The following is a 17,353-nucleotide window of genomic DNA, read 5'->3' as shown; positions in this document are numbered from 1 at the left end:
TTTGCATTATGACCATGTCTCATCCCGGTCCATAGCTTTTTAACAGACCACAACAAAGGGTTTTCTTTGATAGAAGAGGGGACCTCCTGTATATGCAAATGTTGGAATGAGGTTAGATCTCCACCTTCAAGAAATTGCTTTTCTAGGTCTGTGTTGGCATAATTTTCTTGACAATTGTAAAGCGCAACGGAATATGCTGCGCTATATAAGAAACTGCAAATAAATAAATATAAATAAATACATTATGTATCCAGTTGTGATGCTTGAGAGTACCATAAAACATTTGGGAAATTCAGACCCCCATTATCCACAGTCTGTTGAAGTTTTATTAATCCGATTCTCGCTTTTTCCCCATTCCAGATAAACTGTCAAAAGAGAAAATACTAATTAAATTTGCTCTCCCCAAGTATGATAAGTTTAGAGATTTCCAGCTTTTCAATTCTGTAGCTATATTTTGAATTATGGGAGTTAGTCAGAGGTTTTACTTATTGTGCAGCAAATACATTTCCATGTACAGTATATGTTGTCCTACAAAACTGCAGTGCATTTCTATAAATCAGTATTAAAATTACACATATCACATATTTTGGCAATTGAATGTAATGTATTCACCAGTTGCCATATTTCAATATTTATTGTCTTACGTTATATTAGAATTAATATTAGTATTTTTAGCATTCATCACAAAACAAAAATACTATCTGTATTGTCATTTGATAAAAAAGCCATGTGCTATGAGTTGTTTTCACATTTCAATAAGTCATTTATTATATTTTATCTGTGTAAAATTATAGTGTTGGTTTAAAAGTAAATACACCTGTCTGTGAGAGTTCCCGCAACTGGTGAGGAGATTTCCAAACAAAAACTTCCTTGTGAACAACTAATAACATGAAAACCAATAAAGATGATTGAAAAATACCAATCAAGGGAAGCATTTAAATAGATATTACATAGATAGCTGTAACATGATAGGAAAAGAATACAAATATACATTTGTTAAGAGCAGACTGTCTTTCAAAACAGAACATTCATTCTAGCAAGGAACTGTTTAGTAAAGCTTTGATGAGACCTACTGTATGGTGACTCTTAGCTGAGAGTCTGATTCAGAGGGAAATTTACCAAGAAGTGAATTCTATTTCACATGGGATGTTGCTCTATGGGCATTCATTTAAATGCTATCTATTATCTTCTAGAAGGTGCTAAATAAATAAGATGTCGATTCTGATTGGTTGCCCAATGCAACATCCCATGTGAAATAGAACTCCCATCCTTAGTAAATTTCCCCCAGATTTGGATGCATTTATTTATGATGACCAGTTATTTACATAGCGCACACATATTCTGCAGCGCTTTACAGAGAATATTTGAACATTCACATCAGTCCCTGCCCCAGTGGAGCTTACACTCTATACTCCCTACCACATGTACATGCACACACAGACATTCTAGGGCCGGGTGATTGGGTCGCCGTTTACCCGTTCGCTAGCTGCGCATATACGCATCCTAGGGAACTGGTCTGAATCAGGCCCTATGTGCTCTTTGGAGCATTTTTTGGCGCAGTTTTTAAAACTGCCATCCTGTCTACCACTGCAGTGCCGGTCCTAGATGTGCCACGTGTTTGTGCTGCACAATTGTGACGCTTAGTTTAGTCATGCGAATTATCACATGTAAGCCTGGGGGGCTATTTTATTCTCCCTCTATGGGGGTCAGGACCACGAGTGTCGGGGGTTTTGACTGTTGCTGCACTCGCCACACTGCGGGCATGGTGGCTCACTACGTTCACCACCTATTTTATTCTTCTTCTATGGCGGTCGGGACCCCGAGTGTTGGGTTTTGACTGTCGGGATCCCGACATCGGGTTAATGAATGTCAGGATCCTGACTGTCGGGAAACTGTCCGGCACCCCTTCATGGGTGGGTAGGGTACCTGTAGTTGGTTCCTGTAGCTGCTGCTTTGTGGAGCCTGGTTTCGTTTGGGTCCTCATAGTCGTGGTCTTCCTAGGTGTCTGGCTCCGCAGTGGCAGTGAAGAATTGGCTGGCGGCACGGACACAGTAAAATGACTTCAGTGACGCTAGATTTGCTGAGTGCACACTCACTTTGTATTTATGTAATGCAGCCCTGGTTTCTATCTGTCTGAAGCATGGGGCCCTGGGACGATGTGTCTTCTGTACCACCCTGTTGCCGGGCCTGAAAGGCAGGACCTCCAGAACCAGCTTCCTGCCCCCCATGGACCGGAACATCTCCCTTACCCTCTTCCCCCTGCAGACAGGATTGGCTCCCACTATCACACCCAGCCCAGGCCCACTCTAGGACCTCCTTTTTCCCTGGCCGGCCCAACACCTACAGTTCCTCCCTGGCTGACATCCTCCTATTGTGCCACACACAGTGCTTCCCTTAATGTCCTGTCAGTTCCGTTACAGCAGTAGCAGTCCATCCTTGCAAACTGCCTCTGGCCGTCCCAATCCTGCCCCTGTGCATTGTAAACAGAGTTACCCCCTTGGAAGGCATGCCCCTGGGTATTCCAGATGCCGGCTCTGGGTAGGGAGCAGAGCGGAGGGAGAGAAGAGAAAGAAGGGAGAGTCTGCTGCACATTCTACCAGGCGCTGTGTCTCCATCTCCTGTGCCAGACGCACAGTCTCCTGCTCCCTGGCATCGGCTCTGCTCCTGCCTCCTTCATGACAGCGCCAGATCTTCTGGTCACACGGTCCCAAGCTGCTCCTTCCTGGCACCAGGTCTGCTGCAAATTCCACCCAGTGCTGGGTCTCCTCCTGCGCAGCAGCGCACGGTCTTCAGCTCCCACTCACTGGAGCTGGGAGGCGCTGGCTGGGCATAGACAGGGATGGGGCTACTGGTGATAAGAGTTTAAGTGGCCGGGACCAGGACTCCCGGCCTGTGCAGTACCTTTCTGATGGTGGCTGCTGTACTTAAATACATTTTTTTTAAAAAAGTAAACAGCTGAATGCGTGCGGGCGGCACTGGGCCCCAATAACACCTTTGTCCCCGGTGCACTGGGATTGGAGGCGTGCAGGATTGGAGGAGACAGCTCCAGATGAGGTGGGGCATACTTAGTATAGAGGAGCCAGGAGCCGCTGAATAGTGAAGTGAGACAGCTCCCCCTTGGGGTAAAGCAGGAAAAAAAAAAGCAGGGCTCGAAGAAAGTGCTGGTATGTCATACCGGTGTATACCGGCCCGCTTCGAGCACTGCTACCACTCATACTGCATCCCCTTCCCACACATAATGCACTACACTACCGCTCACCCTGCACCCCCTCCCCACACACTGCATTACACTACTGCGCATACTGAATCTCCTTCCAACACACAGTTGAAAGACACTACCGCTCATACTGCACCCCCTCCTTGTACACACTGTACTACACTACCCCTAATCCTGCCCGCAGTCCATGCACACAGCATTACCAATCTTAAGGCCACTCCGCAACCACTTTTTTGTATTGAATATTATAAATATTTTGACAGTGCAACTCTAAGGTAATTTCAAATCATGCAACAGGTCCACAACGTTTTTTTTCATAGACAAAATCCCACACTTAATTGAATATATACCATAGGCAGAGGTGGATTTGTCATAAACCCATAGGGAAGATCCCCAGTAGGCCGGCATACCTGTGAGGCTGTCTGTCAGCCAGTGAATTTTTTTAAACTGTGGCCCTGACCAGAGTAATGGCCCCATCCCCATCCTGTCTCACACACAAACGACCTTCGTCAGTTCACAGAGCAGAGTACCAGATGCAGCAAATATTCATCTAAGTTGGCACCCATCTATTTCATTTGCTGCAACAATGTTGGGGGTGTTTCTGGCTCCACTGTAGGAGGCGATATTTGTGATATTTAGGGGGGTTATGGTACTGAGTTGTTTATCTGCTTGATGGAGGTTGTGTGTCTCTATTCAGTCACAGCGGGGGGAGGTGAGGTATTATGTGAAATGCAGAGGTTTATGGTTTGCCATAGCAGCTTAAAAGTATGGGGGCCACTAGCCTGGCAAGTATACTGAAACCAGTAGTTCCCACAATGAACAAGTAATTTTGCATTTTGGTCAACCATGTTACACGGCAGGTGTAGCAGATGTAAAATGGAGGTGTAAAGAATAAAGCTGTGCATTATTTGTGGGCTACATACAAAAGTAACCAGTATTTACCCTGCATATTTGCTCCCCTTGCTTATTTTGCTTTGCTCCCAACTTTATCCCATAGAGTTAATTTTTCTATGATGAATTTATGGTACATTTTTTAATATTAGTGCATTGATATAAATTGTTATGTGTTTTATTGACATATACTTTAGTTGAATTTAGATCTTCAATTAAGCCTTTATATAATATAGCAACGTCTTTTCTTAGAAAACTAATGTAAGAACATAGTGTTTTGTACATCACATATCAATAGGAGCACCTTTTCTTCAAAAGCATACAATTTGCTGTTTAAATGACAATCCATTTAAAAACAAAAAACAATGTCCATTCAAGGGCACAATTGCATAAAGCTGGCACAAATATATTACAGCTCTATTATGACAAAATAAATGCTTCTCTGCATGCAGTCCAAGTAATGACAGGTTACAGCAATTCATGCTATGTACTGTGATTTTACTAAGAAACTATAATTGATAATCGGGAAAGCAACTTAAAAACGTCTCATTTTGTGGGGACATATTCATAAATGTTGAGGAAATTGTTTGAATTGAAAAGGTGTAACTGAACAGTAATGTGACGAACCATGACAATTAACTTAATTAACTGAAAAAGGGCCTGATTCAGACCTGATCGCTGCTGTGCGAATTTGCAAGATGGCTGATTATTGAACGACTTCTCTTGTATGAATTGTAGCACGTATGCGCGAGGCCACACCGCGACAAAAAAAACAGTGAAAAATCTAATCGCAATCCCCACCCAATTTTACTGACAGAAACCTGGTGTTTGGAGGTGGTAACCCAGGCGTGCCCAGGTGTGTTCAGGGAGGGCGGCATACCTGTGAGGCTGTCTGTCAGCCAGTGAATTTTTTTAAACTGTGGCCCTGACCAGAGTAATGGCCCCATCCCCATCCTGTCTCACACACAAACGACCTTCGTCAGTTCACAGAGCAGAGTACCAGATGCAGCAAATATTTATCTAAGTTGGCACCCATCTATTTCATTTGCTGCAACAATGTTGGGGGTGTTTCTGGCTCCACTGTAGGAGGCGATATTTGTGATATTTAGGGGGGTTATGGTACTGAGTTGTTTATCTGCTTGATGGAGGTTGTGTGTCTCTATTCAGTCACAGCGGGGGGAGGTGGGGTATTATGTGAAATGCAGAGGTTTATGGTTTGCCGTAGCTTCTTAAAAGTATGGGGGCCACTAGCCTGGCAAGTACTGAAACCAGTAGTTCCCACAATGAACAAGTAATTTTGTATTTTGGTCAACCATGTTACACGGCAGGTGTAGCAGATGTAAAATGGAGGTGTAAAGAATAAAGCTGTGCATTATTTGTGGGCGACATACAAAAGTAACCAGTATTTACCCTGCATATTTGCTCCCCTTGCTTATTTTGCTTTGCTCCCAACTTTATCCCATAGAGTTAATTTTTCTATGATGAATTTATATACATTTTTTAATATTAGTGCATTGATATAAATTGTTATGTGTTTTATTGACATATACTTTAGTTGAATTTAGATCTTCAATTAAGCCTTTATATAATATAGCAACCTCTTTTCTTAGAAAACTAATGTAAGAACATAGTGTTTTGTACATCACATATCAATAGGAGCACCTTTTCTTCAAAAGCATACAATTTGCTGTTTAAATGACAATCCATTTAAAAACAAAAAAACAATGTCCATTCAAGGGCACAATTGCATAAAGCTGGCACAAATATATTACAGCTCTATTATGACAAAATAAATGCTTCTCTGCATGCAGTCCAAGTAATGACAGGTTACAGCAATTCATGCTATGTACTGTGATTTTACTAAGAAACTATAATTGATAATCGGGAAAGCAACTTAAAAACGTCTCATTTTGTGGGGACATATTCATAAATGTTGAGGAAATCGTTTGAATTGAAAAGGTGTAACTGAACAGTAATGTGACGAACCATGACAATTAACTTAATTAACTTAAAAAGGGCCTGATTCAGACCTGATAGCTGCTGTGCGAATTCGCAAGATGGCTGATTATTGAACGACTTCTCTTGTATGAATTGTAACGCGTATGCGTGAGGCCAAACAGCAACAAAAAAACAGTGAAAAATCTAATCGCAATCCCCACCCAATTTTACTGACAGAAACCTGGTGTTTGGAGGTGGTAACCCAGGCGTGCCCAGGTGTGTTCAGGGAGGGTACCCACCCCCCCCCCTTCCCCGATCACAGGACACATACACAGGAAGGAGCGCAGGGCGCCAGGCGCTACCCAGAAGTGCGGATTCCGGGAGTGTTGGCATGCAGTGCTCACCCCCGGCATCTAGCATGTAACACTGTTGTGCGCACCCCTGGGCTACGAGCAAGAAACTCCCCCTTGGCAAGAAGCATATAACTCCCCCTTGCAATCTGCATTTATTCCCCCATGGCAACGAGCATGCAACCCCTGGAATGAGCTTGTAACTCCACCTTGCAATGTGCATTTATTCCCCTATGTCAATTAGCATGTAACCCCCTGGCAACAAGCATTTAAAGTTTGACTGACAGGAAGTTGACATTTAGGGGTGGAGACCAGCTACTTTCTGGGCGTGTCTGAAAAATTGCTGGAATGCCCAGGAGTCTGTGAAGTCAGAGGTGACCAGTCTCAGTCTCAAACTAGTGAAAGCCTCAGTCCTACTCACATTTGCACAGATGGCAAAACTCTTTGATGGTTCAGGAATTGCATATGGAATTTGCAGGTGGATTAGCCACTGGATTTGCAAGTTTGCAAGGGTTTTATCCTCGCAGTTCACTGTGATTTCTCACATTAACAATCCATGCTGAATTAATCATTGCTGTCTTGTAATATTATGTACTTTAAGGGTCAGGTGCTGGGATTAGTTTCTGGAACCAAGGATGCAGTGGCCCAAAAAGTTTGTGAACCACTGCTTTAGAAAATGGTAGACTGAGGCTTGCTTGACTAAGTGCCCTATAACTCAGCTGATTGTTACTCGTTAGACAGGTACTGACCTAATTAACAGAGATGCAACAAGCAATACAAAAAGGGTGTGGATCAATTCATAGACAATGGGCCTGATTCAGACCTGAATTTGCTCGGACATGCTAAAGGGAAAGCAAACCTTACAATTGATGTGATTGGTGTGCGTATGGATATGTATTGTTTGTATGATACCATACTAAAATAAGATGAAATAGGACTTCCATCATTGACATCCCAGGCAAGGATTACTAGGCAACACTGCATCATTAGTAATCAGTGATAACATTAGTGTCCCACGGCAAAATATTCTCTGCAAAACCTGACACACACATACACACACACCATACCTCCCAACTTTGTTCATGTTTAAATCGAGACCTAAGGCGTGGCTAAGAGGTGGGTGTAGGGTTACCACCTAGTCCCTTTAATTCCGGACACATGTTAATTACACAGGTTCTGTGGCAGTTTAAAATCAGGTGAAGTGGAGTCTTGAAGTCAGCCAGCCACAGAACCTGTGTAATTAATATGTGTCCGGAATTAAAGGGACTAGGTGGTAACCCTAGGTGGGTGGACGTGACCTTAATGTAGAGGGGCGTGGCCTATCACCACGACCCCAGTTTCCCTCATTTTGGGGAGCGTGCCCAGCGCTCCTTGTTCCCTCCCTGCCCTTAAAAACAGTGTGAGAGCTGCTCAATCAAATTAGTAATGCCCCTCAGGTGCAGCAAGGGAGGGGGATTTAACCCCAAGCACACCAGAGAGCATTAGTAATAAGATTTGGAAAACCAACATAATAGAAGGTAATTCAGAGATCTTTGTTACATATATTTGCCCTCCCTGCACTTGCGCATAGTATCTCTTTAGTGATCTCCCCCCCACGCAGGACATTGCCCCTGCAGGAGGGACAGTTGGACAGTCTCGAAACATCAGAACTGTCCTGCTGTAATTGGGACAGTTGAGAGGTGTATGCACACATACACACACACACACACACACACACACACACACAGAACTATCCAGGACAGAGCAAAGCGTCCCACAAGAGGTGAAACTTTCTAATTTAAGTAAGTTTAATTTATATAGCGTACTTTCTCCAACAGGACTCAAGGTGCTTTACAGTCATTATAACAATGCACACAATACAAAGGGTGTAGGTAGTACAGTTAAGCTGTGTACACGCTTAGATTTTTCCCTGTTTTCGATTCGATTTTGCTTATAGAAGCAAAATCGAATCCACATCAAATGGTTTTTAGGACACTTTCGATCTGCATTTGATTTGATGCGCGCTTTTGTTTTCTAAAAATCGAAAAGAAAAATAGACTGTGCAGCCAAGGAAATATCGAATTCGATCCAGTAAATCGAATGTGTACAATGTACCATGAATGTAAATCGAATTCGATATCGAAATTGATATATAATGCAAAAGTACAGATCTAATGTTAATTGAATGGGAAGATCTAATGCGAGATCTAATAGAAAATCGAATCTAACATCGAATCTAAGGCAGAACTAAAGCTGGCCATACACGGTCCGTTTTTCCGGTCCGTTTTGTACTTTTAAAGTACACATCGTATCGGATCGCATGCCTTGTGCAGGCACTGCGATCCGATACGATGTGTACCTAGTACAAAAAGTATGTGCAGCACATACTTTTTGTATCGTACTATGTGATGCGCGGGAGTGCGCATCGCATAGTACAGAACGGAGCCAGATGAAAACGGAGCGTCTATGGGCTCCTTAAGTGTGTGTACATAGCTTTACAGACAAGTCACAGACAAAAGAAACCCTGGAGCACACAGTAAGCATAATGCAGAATTGGTGCAGCATTTTGGATAATAACTTACATAGGTTGTGTACTCCACCCTGACAAGGTACCAGGTGAGGCAGCCATTTTAGGTGCTCAGCGTAGGATTAGCCTGGGTGGAATAGATTACCCCTAAAAGAAATGATCCAAAATGGGTGATTTCAGTGTATATTCAGGTCCATGTATTTTTCATCCCATCCACAAGTGCACCAGATGAGGTAGCCATGGTGGGCGCACTACGAAGGTTACACTTTAATTTAAGAAGCTCACTTTTATATTTTTATAATTTTCATTGTTTTATATGAGAATTTAATCTTCTTTCAATAAACTTTTTATTTTCTTTATTTTACCAGGACCTTTTAAAATGGATTAAAAAAACCTCAAGGACATAAAGAAAAAATCCATCTGAAATATGGTATTCTTGAGAATTATGAATCATTGATGTAACAATAATGGGATCCAGTACATTCCGAAAGGCAGCTACTTTGGATGAACTATTGTATATGTGCATTGAGATGTTTGGTATGTTTGATAAAGTTCTATATTTAGCTATTGCGATAGCTTGTAAGTGCATACTTCAAAATAAAGTGCCAAGACCAATTAAAAAGCACAATGAACTCAGTTTCCTGGTCCTACAGCCTCACTGTTCACCCCGCTGCCCGGAGCCCGCCTCCCCACTAATACTGTAGTGCAGCCTCCCTCTGATGGCTCACACCCTTTGCACCCCCCTAGTAACACCACTGACCCCTCCACAGCTGACATTTAGGAAACAGAGCTTATGCCATCATTTCCACTTTCAGTATTCACAAGGACAATAAAGTCACAGCACAATCATTCTTCCTTCTATTTTGAATTTCTGATTTGTGCTTTTACATGTTGGCCTTCATGTGTTCTTTTTTTTAAATATATAAATAGAAACTTTATATGTAATATAGTCATTGTATTGCAGAGTGCTATTAAACTGTGTGCATCGTTTAATAAGTGTAGATCTGCATAGAAAAAACAGACCACAAGTGTTTTTAAAGATTGAGCTAGACGATGTTAATCTAGATAAAGCTAAGGTTAGTGAGATATATGTGCAAGTTTTTAACTGGGCTTAAATATAGTGATCAGATCAGTATAAGGAACCCAAGGATGATTAACCCTTTGAGTGCCAACATCTGTGAGATATTTAAAAAAAAAAGCTAGAAATGCCAGAATCTCTCACATTTGGTATATAAATGGGAAACCGTTAGGAGTTGTCCATGGCCTGGGAGCTGGAGATGGCTGCTGATGACCTGGAAGTCTTTAGTAGTTTCAACGGCCACGGAACCGGAGATGACTGGTGACAACTTGGGAGTCGTTAGGAGTAGTCGACAGCCTGATATGACTGATGATGACCTGGGAGTCATTGTTGTTGTCGACGGCCTGGGAGCCGACTATGGTGGTTGATGGCCTGGGAGCCGTAGGCGAGCATTGACGGCCTGGGAGCCATTGGGAGAAGTCAACGGCCTGGGAGTCTATGACAGTTGTCGGTCTTGGAGCCAATAGGAGATGCTGATGGCCTGGGAGCCATTAGGAGATGTTGACAGCCAGGACACTGGTGGCAAAAGTCTCTGGTAATGTACAAGAACAACAAGTTGACCTGGGATGTCGACGGTCAGGACTCTGGTGGAGAAAGTCTCTGGTAAGCACAGTAGCTGGTAGTCTGTCGACGTTCTGGAAAAGATAGTGACAGTCACTGACGAGATGCAATAACAGTTGATTGGCCTGGGAGCCAATATGGATGACTAGCCTTGGAGCTAGCAGGGATAGCTAGCCATGGCCAGTGGTGACCTTTGCTGGGGATGGCTGGATACACTCTACCGCAGAGATGGATTAAGCAGGAGAAACTGGCAGGAGAAGGGTTAACCGGATCAGCAGCAGGACAAAGCAGATGGTAACGCTGGGAGTACTGGGTAGCCTGGAGCCTAGGAACTTCTGACACAGGAGCAGGAACTCTGGGAACAGAATGAGCAATTGTTCAAGGCATTGAGGCAGGGCCAGAACCCTGAAATATACAGTATCCCCCTTGCCTGTCCATGACTGGCTTCAAGCAGGAAGGACTTGAGAATACCTTGATTCTGGCACAGCTGTACTGGTCAGTGTTTGCAGGTAACCTATTGGAGCAACCATGTCACCTGATGGTCTTCAACATGGAGGAGCCTATATTGCAGACAACCTGTAGTGCCTTTTCAAATACCAGGTTAGAGCAGGGTTTGCGATGTGAAAGCAGTATTCATTTCCCAGTCAGATCACTCTGTATACATGTACTGACTATAACAATCATTTGCAAGCTGCAGGTTCTCTTAAACAGAACAGTACAGTACAGTATCTAGTATAATGAACCTGCTGTAAAAAAGATTAGAATCTGGGTCACGTTCACTTTAGAAAAGCATATCACAAAGTAATAATGTGATAGAATCTACAAATAGGTTTAATTAGAACTTGTGCTTCACACCAAAGCTGCTGAACAGAACAATGTGTTATGTCTGTACCATTTACAGCTCTATTTTGGTAGGTGAGGTGGTGTATTCTGAGCCATAAGCCCTTGTAGACAATTAACTGCAATATATCAACTTCTCAATGCAGACCTTCGTTTAAAAGCATTATAGTGCACAAAGATCATTGACTAGTCACGCAAGCCATCAATAATTACTGTATATCTATAACGTCTATGTGATTTACTGTATATTTATTTTCACAGACGAGAAAGGTCATCTGAACAACAACTTGTTGCCAAGATCCGTCCTATTAATGCATCGGTGGTATTTATCCTCTGCTGAACTTGCTGGCAAACTTCTATCAATATATCCTTTTTGGTACAATGTAGCACAAACAATAGTATGGCCATACCTAAAGCAGGTGTGGTATATTACATCGGCACGAAACGGTGGACATGCATTAGGTTGACATATGCAAAATGTTAACACATGGTTTTTATTTTGAGACAAAAAGGAGTGAATTGGATGCATAAGCAGCGTCTGCTAATTAAAATTATATTCAACAAGTGTTTATTCGGTGTGTGTGACTGCGACTGTATCTGCACACGAAATGCAGTTTTTCAGGAAAACAGTGTAACGTTCCATTTCATATTAAGCCATAGTCGTGCACAAAATAAAGACTTGAATATTATTTTAATTAGCAGAGACTTCTTCTGCATCACATTCCCTCTGTTTTGCATATAAGAAGCATTTCAATCGAACAAGTCACAAAAAAGACATCCGGTGCTACAGAGTTCCACGGAGCTTACATGTTATGCGTGACTTGTATCACATGAAGGATAGATGTATGTTGACACATCTGTACCTATTATTATTATTATTAACACTTTCTTATATAGCGCACACATATTCCGCAGCGCTTTACGGAGAATATTTGAACATTCACATCAGTCCCTGCCCCAGTGCTTACAATCTATATTCCCTACCACATGTACACGCACACACAGACAGTCTAGGGTAAATTTTGTTGGGAGACAATTAGCCTACCAGTATGTTTTTTGGAATGTGGGAGGAAATCGGAGTACCCGGAGGAAACCCACACAAGTACGGGGAGAATATACAAACTCTGCACAGTTAGGGCCATGGTGGGAATCGAACCCATGACCTCAGTGCTGTGAGGCAGTAATGCTAACCATTACACCATCCGTACTGCCCTATTATTAAGTAGATCATAAAGCTATAGAATTCTAATGCTGTTCTATAATATATGTAGGTCTGATTCAGGGTCTCACGCTATATGCACACAGTTGTTGTAGCACGGATTTGGAGGTACGTTGTTGGAAATGTAGCAGGTGATCTTGGGCGGTGACTAGGAGGTAACAGGGGGTATCTCAAAAGATGCTTAGAGATAGGATTGTCGTATGGGTGCCATTGAATGTCAAAGGACCGCTCACATAGGAAACCAAATGCAGGAAGAGAAGCTGCACCTGCCATAGCGATGGTGCAAGTCTGGATGATGCCACTGTTGGTGGCATCTGACTAAGTAGTATTTCAGCATCTACAGACACTGACTGTGGGCACATACAGTAAGTACTTACACAATCGGACACACAATTAGGGAAGTTGTTTGTAGCAGCCTTAGCACAGAGATGTGGCAAAAGCCGCTGCTACTACCACGTCTGTGTCTATTTCTGAATCAGGCTCATAATCGGGTAGACAATACTATCAAGTTTCAAATTTCACAGAATTTTTAGCACCACAAAACAGCTTTATACATTTTTTACATCTGTCTAAAATATCTTGTTGTACCTTTTTTAACTCATTAATGATAGCCCTTGACTTCCGTGATTATTCCAGGAGTTGTAGATAACCAAAAGTCTGTGACATGCTCTCAATTTAGTATTTTCAAACAATTGATGCACTCTAATGGTAAGGCCGGCCTACCTCACCCATCTGTGTCACATATTTTTATGTTTTATTAATTGGAGCCGTTGTTGCTGTTATAGCTACAGACCACATGGTGGTCATAAGATTCCTATTCTGGGTAGTTTAGTACTAAGAATAGGTCTGTAGTATGCTTTAGTTTTTGCAGGGTTCAGGGCTCTATATTGGTTGCGAGGGACTGTGGACCTAATTATTGTTTGTCCGCAAACCCAATGAGGCATGTTGTCCCTGTATTGCAGACATGACGGGTCCAGGGTCTGTGTCGTCAGATGCTGACTTCCTTGACCCAGGTATCTGGACCCTACAGACAGCCTGGGTAAGCTTCATTTTATTAAGGTTGAATGATGCCTCAAATCATTGCTGATCCACGGCTGCGCCCTCAGACACAGCAGTCAGATTTTAAATGCTAACAGGTGACTAGGGAAGCCAATCCCGGGGCATTTTTTCAATCCCGGATTTCGGGATTGGAAAATTCCCAATCCTGGGATTCCCCAGATCCCGGGATTGGCTTCCCTAATGCAAAAACCTGCCCTGCATATTTATTTACAGGTTTTGCGGCCGGGCGGATGCAGCCTGGGTGGGTGGGAGGGTTGATGCAGCCTGGGCGGGTGGACGTCGGGCGATGCTACGGGGGTCAGCCTTGATGGGTGGGCGGTCTCGGAGGCGACAGGAGGTCAGCACGGCGGGAGGTCAGACTGCCAGTGGCCTGCGCAGCGTGACCTCTGACGCCATCACGCTGCACAGAGCCACACTGCCTGGGATGGGAGAACTAGTTCAGACGCTGCCCGGCATTAGACTGCGCATGCGCAGTCTAATCCCGAAATCCCAGGAATGGAAACTCCAATCCCGGGATTGAAATCCCGACGTTTTAGGGGCCACATCCCGGGATCCCTCCGATCCCGATCCCGGGATTGGCCACCCTACAGGTGACGTCTATTTCTGACAGACGCCTCCTGTTAGCATCTGAGTTTTAATGATGAAAAATTGCACAGCCGCTTTCATACAATTCTGAATTAGGTCCTCAATGTGGTGGTCATTTAGCTGTTTGTAGTCAGGATGGGAATAGTTATGAACATTATTTGCTACATTGGTACAATGAAATAAACGATAGCTGCAAAGCTAGGCAGAATGGCATGGCATAGTAAGGGGGATATGCAATCTGGGATCACGGCTGTCGATCCCCGCTGACAGCCGTGATCCTGGCCCGTTTGCGGTCAGATCGACCGCATAACGACAGACAAGATTCAATGTCCTGCCTGCCGATGGGCGCAACGGGGCGTGGCTGCAAAAATGGCTGTGGATTGTCGATCTGCGGCCTGGATCACTACAATCCACGGCCCATCCACGTTATCGTCAGAACGGGAACGAAAGCTTCTGAAGTCGGGCCTGTTCTGCCGTGATCCTGCATCAATGCTGTCATTAATGACAGCATTGAATAGAGAGCCGCCGCTATTTCCCACGTCAGAAATAGCGGAGGCACATTGCATACCCCCCTAAGGCTGTTACAGTTCATTTGTAGAGAATATCTGAATGTACAATGCAGCAGGAAGCAGCTTTAACTAGTTTAATGTGCAGGAGCATAATAATCAGTCAGAGAGAAAGACAGGGCCTGGTTTATACAGGAAGTTAGGTGAAGGGGCTAATGCAGTGATGGGCAACTGGCATCACTAAAGCTGCATGCGGCCTGCAAAGTATTCACTCTCAGCCCCCCAGCTCCTTTTCCCTTAGCAAGCCTTACATCAGTACTAGGGAACTACCCAGACAGCAAGGATTTTCTGGGGAGTTCATGCCAAACAAATGTTACTGACTTTTTGACATGGTGACTAAAATAATAGATACAGAGCCAGATGTTTCAAGCTTCATAAGGTAAGAATGTGGGTGATACTGTGGGTGATAAACCACCAGCCAATCAGCTACCACATGTCATTTTTCAAACCCAGCCTGTGAAAAGACAGGTAGGAGCTGATGTTGCAGCATTAGCGAGCAATTTAAAGTATACATTTTCAGAAAGTGACATCTAGAAATGATATTACATCATACAACTTAAATAACATTTTTCATCTTATATTTGTGGATGTAGAACACTTGGTTCATGTACAGTATGTCTGTTACATAAACTGCATTGACTAGCACTAAGGGCCTGGTTCAGAGCTATGGCGGCTACAGCTATGGCTCTTGTCTCTATGCTCATGTTGCAATCAACTTGCGAAAGGATTTCAAGGATGGCTCTCGCACTGCGTACTGCATGCATGCCCAGTCGTTTGGTAATCGCTCGGGCTGCAGATTTGCAGTGCAGTGTTTGGGTCTCCATTAGGCTCTACAAATGGGGCCAGCCCCATCGTTGCTGGCGTATCACCAGCCACCTGGACCTAGTGGCTGGCACGCTGGCAATCGTGTGATACTTGCTGAAGGCATTCACACTGGGGGTCTACACATGTGCAAATACACTCACCATCAGAAGCCCCATCTGATTCAACCAGGACCACCCCCTTATTTATTATAACAGGGTAAACATACAACTCTTTTTGTTTGTGTAAATACATTCTTCCATACCAGCATTTCAATTTTTGGGCAAATTACTTTTAAAAAAATAGGACTTACCATACAATGTTACTGCATATGCAAAGTAAACATGTTGGCATAACAAGTAATTTTAACTTAAGATATTTTCCAAAAAATTCTTTAACATGTTCACTTATCGAAATTCCAGTGGAGATAACTGCAATGACTTGCGCTTGAAGACTTGCCACTTTATGCGGTACGTTGAAATTACAGATTGGAAGATGCAACTGAACAAACAATTGGCCAATCAGTTGACTTCCTTTTTATTGGATAGCTTCACGAAAATAATAATGAGATCGGTATACAGTTACAGAATGTTATTCTATTGATATATTGAATCAACACGACAAGATACTGTTATGTGTACATCTATTTTTACTTATAGCAACCATCTGTTAGATAAATATGAATGGTGATCATTACAGTGTTCCCACTTTGTGCAACAAATATGAATTGACTAAACTTCTAGAATAATTAAATATTATAATTGCCTTTTATTTCACAGTCCAGTTTTAGAAAACATAAAAAATATATGTTTTATTATAAAATAATCCCTGTCAAATTTCCATTGTTTAGCTTTACATTCATTTGATAATTTTTGGATCTTTACCTTCGCTAACTTATAAATAGATTCAATTTAAGGATACTTCTAGAAAGTTATATTTAATTCTATTTTACTTTCATTTCTAGTAATTATGACTATGAGGAATGTTTGATCAACGGTCAGTTACAGTATTCAATTAAAAATTATCATTAAAGATTTGTCTTTTTGTGAGGACAGAAAGTTATGTTGACCCTTATGCCTGTTCTAGATACTGGATTCTGGAATTTCCTGCAGAGTTTAATTTGGATTTGGGACTGATACGGTTGACTGAGGAATTCAGAGAACTGGCAAGTCAGCTAGGTTATGAAGAACATATTAATCTTATAGACATTTCCAGCATGTAAGTCTTTTGGTTAAGGTTTTTTTTTTTTGTTAGAAACAAAATTGTTAACTTTTGCTTGAATAATATTCTTTACCGAATAATTCAATAATTATGTACCCTTGATTTTTGGATTTGACAAGAAACACCTTCTTATTGAAACAAAATGTTGAATGGATTCGGTATGAAATCCTGACGGTCAAAATACCGACAGCTATTGACAGACGGTCAAAATCCCGACATGGTCCAAATACAGACATTTAAAATCCCGACAAGGTCATAATACCGACAAGGTCAAAATACCCACATTTAAAATCCCAACAAGTCAAAATACCGTCATATTGAATGTAGACAGGTAAAAAAGTCAACATGACTTTCGGCACACTATTTTATTCTCCCACCACTGCCTAGTGGATATGGTAGGGCATGAAATACCGCCTGTCGGCACATGTCGGGTCAAAAAACTGTGAAAAAACCCATGTCGACCTCGCGACCTGTCGACCGAAAGTCATGTTGACTTTTTCACCTGTCTACATTCTAAATGT

General features: G+C 42.6%; 1 protein-coding gene across 3 annotated transcripts in view; it reads left to right on the top strand.

The window, feature by feature from the left end:
- RASGRP3 (RAS guanyl releasing protein 3) overlaps positions 1 to 17,353 on the top strand; it is a 108,438-nt gene that overhangs the window by 46,035 nt on the left and 45,050 nt on the right. Inside the window, exons 2-5 of one of the 3 annotated variants that reach the window (XM_083176110.1) lie at positions 9,271 to 9,439; positions 11,643 to 11,745; positions 16,019 to 16,081; positions 16,698 to 16,829. The exons of 1 other annotated variant lie outside the window; for it this stretch is intronic. In XM_083176110.1, coding sequence (XP_083032236.1) covers positions 9,370 to 9,439; positions 11,643 to 11,745; positions 16,019 to 16,081; positions 16,698 to 16,829 — 368 coding nt within the window. In that variant the 5' untranslated portion in view covers positions 9,271 to 9,369. Of the gene's footprint in view, positions 1 to 9,270; positions 9,440 to 11,642; positions 11,746 to 15,947; positions 16,082 to 16,697; positions 16,830 to 17,353 lie in introns of those variants that run through there. One more of the 3 variants, XM_083176108.1, reaches the window with a different exon arrangement.

Source organism: Crinia signifera, chromosome 3 (assembly GCF_055691185.1).
Source record: "Crinia signifera chromosome 3, ASM5569118v1, whole genome shotgun sequence".
Classification (NCBI taxonomy): domain Eukaryota; kingdom Metazoa; phylum Chordata; class Amphibia; order Anura; family Myobatrachidae; genus Crinia; species Crinia signifera.
The sequence above is the reverse complement of the archived record's forward strand: the minus strand, read 5'-3'. Positions and strand labels throughout refer to the sequence as shown.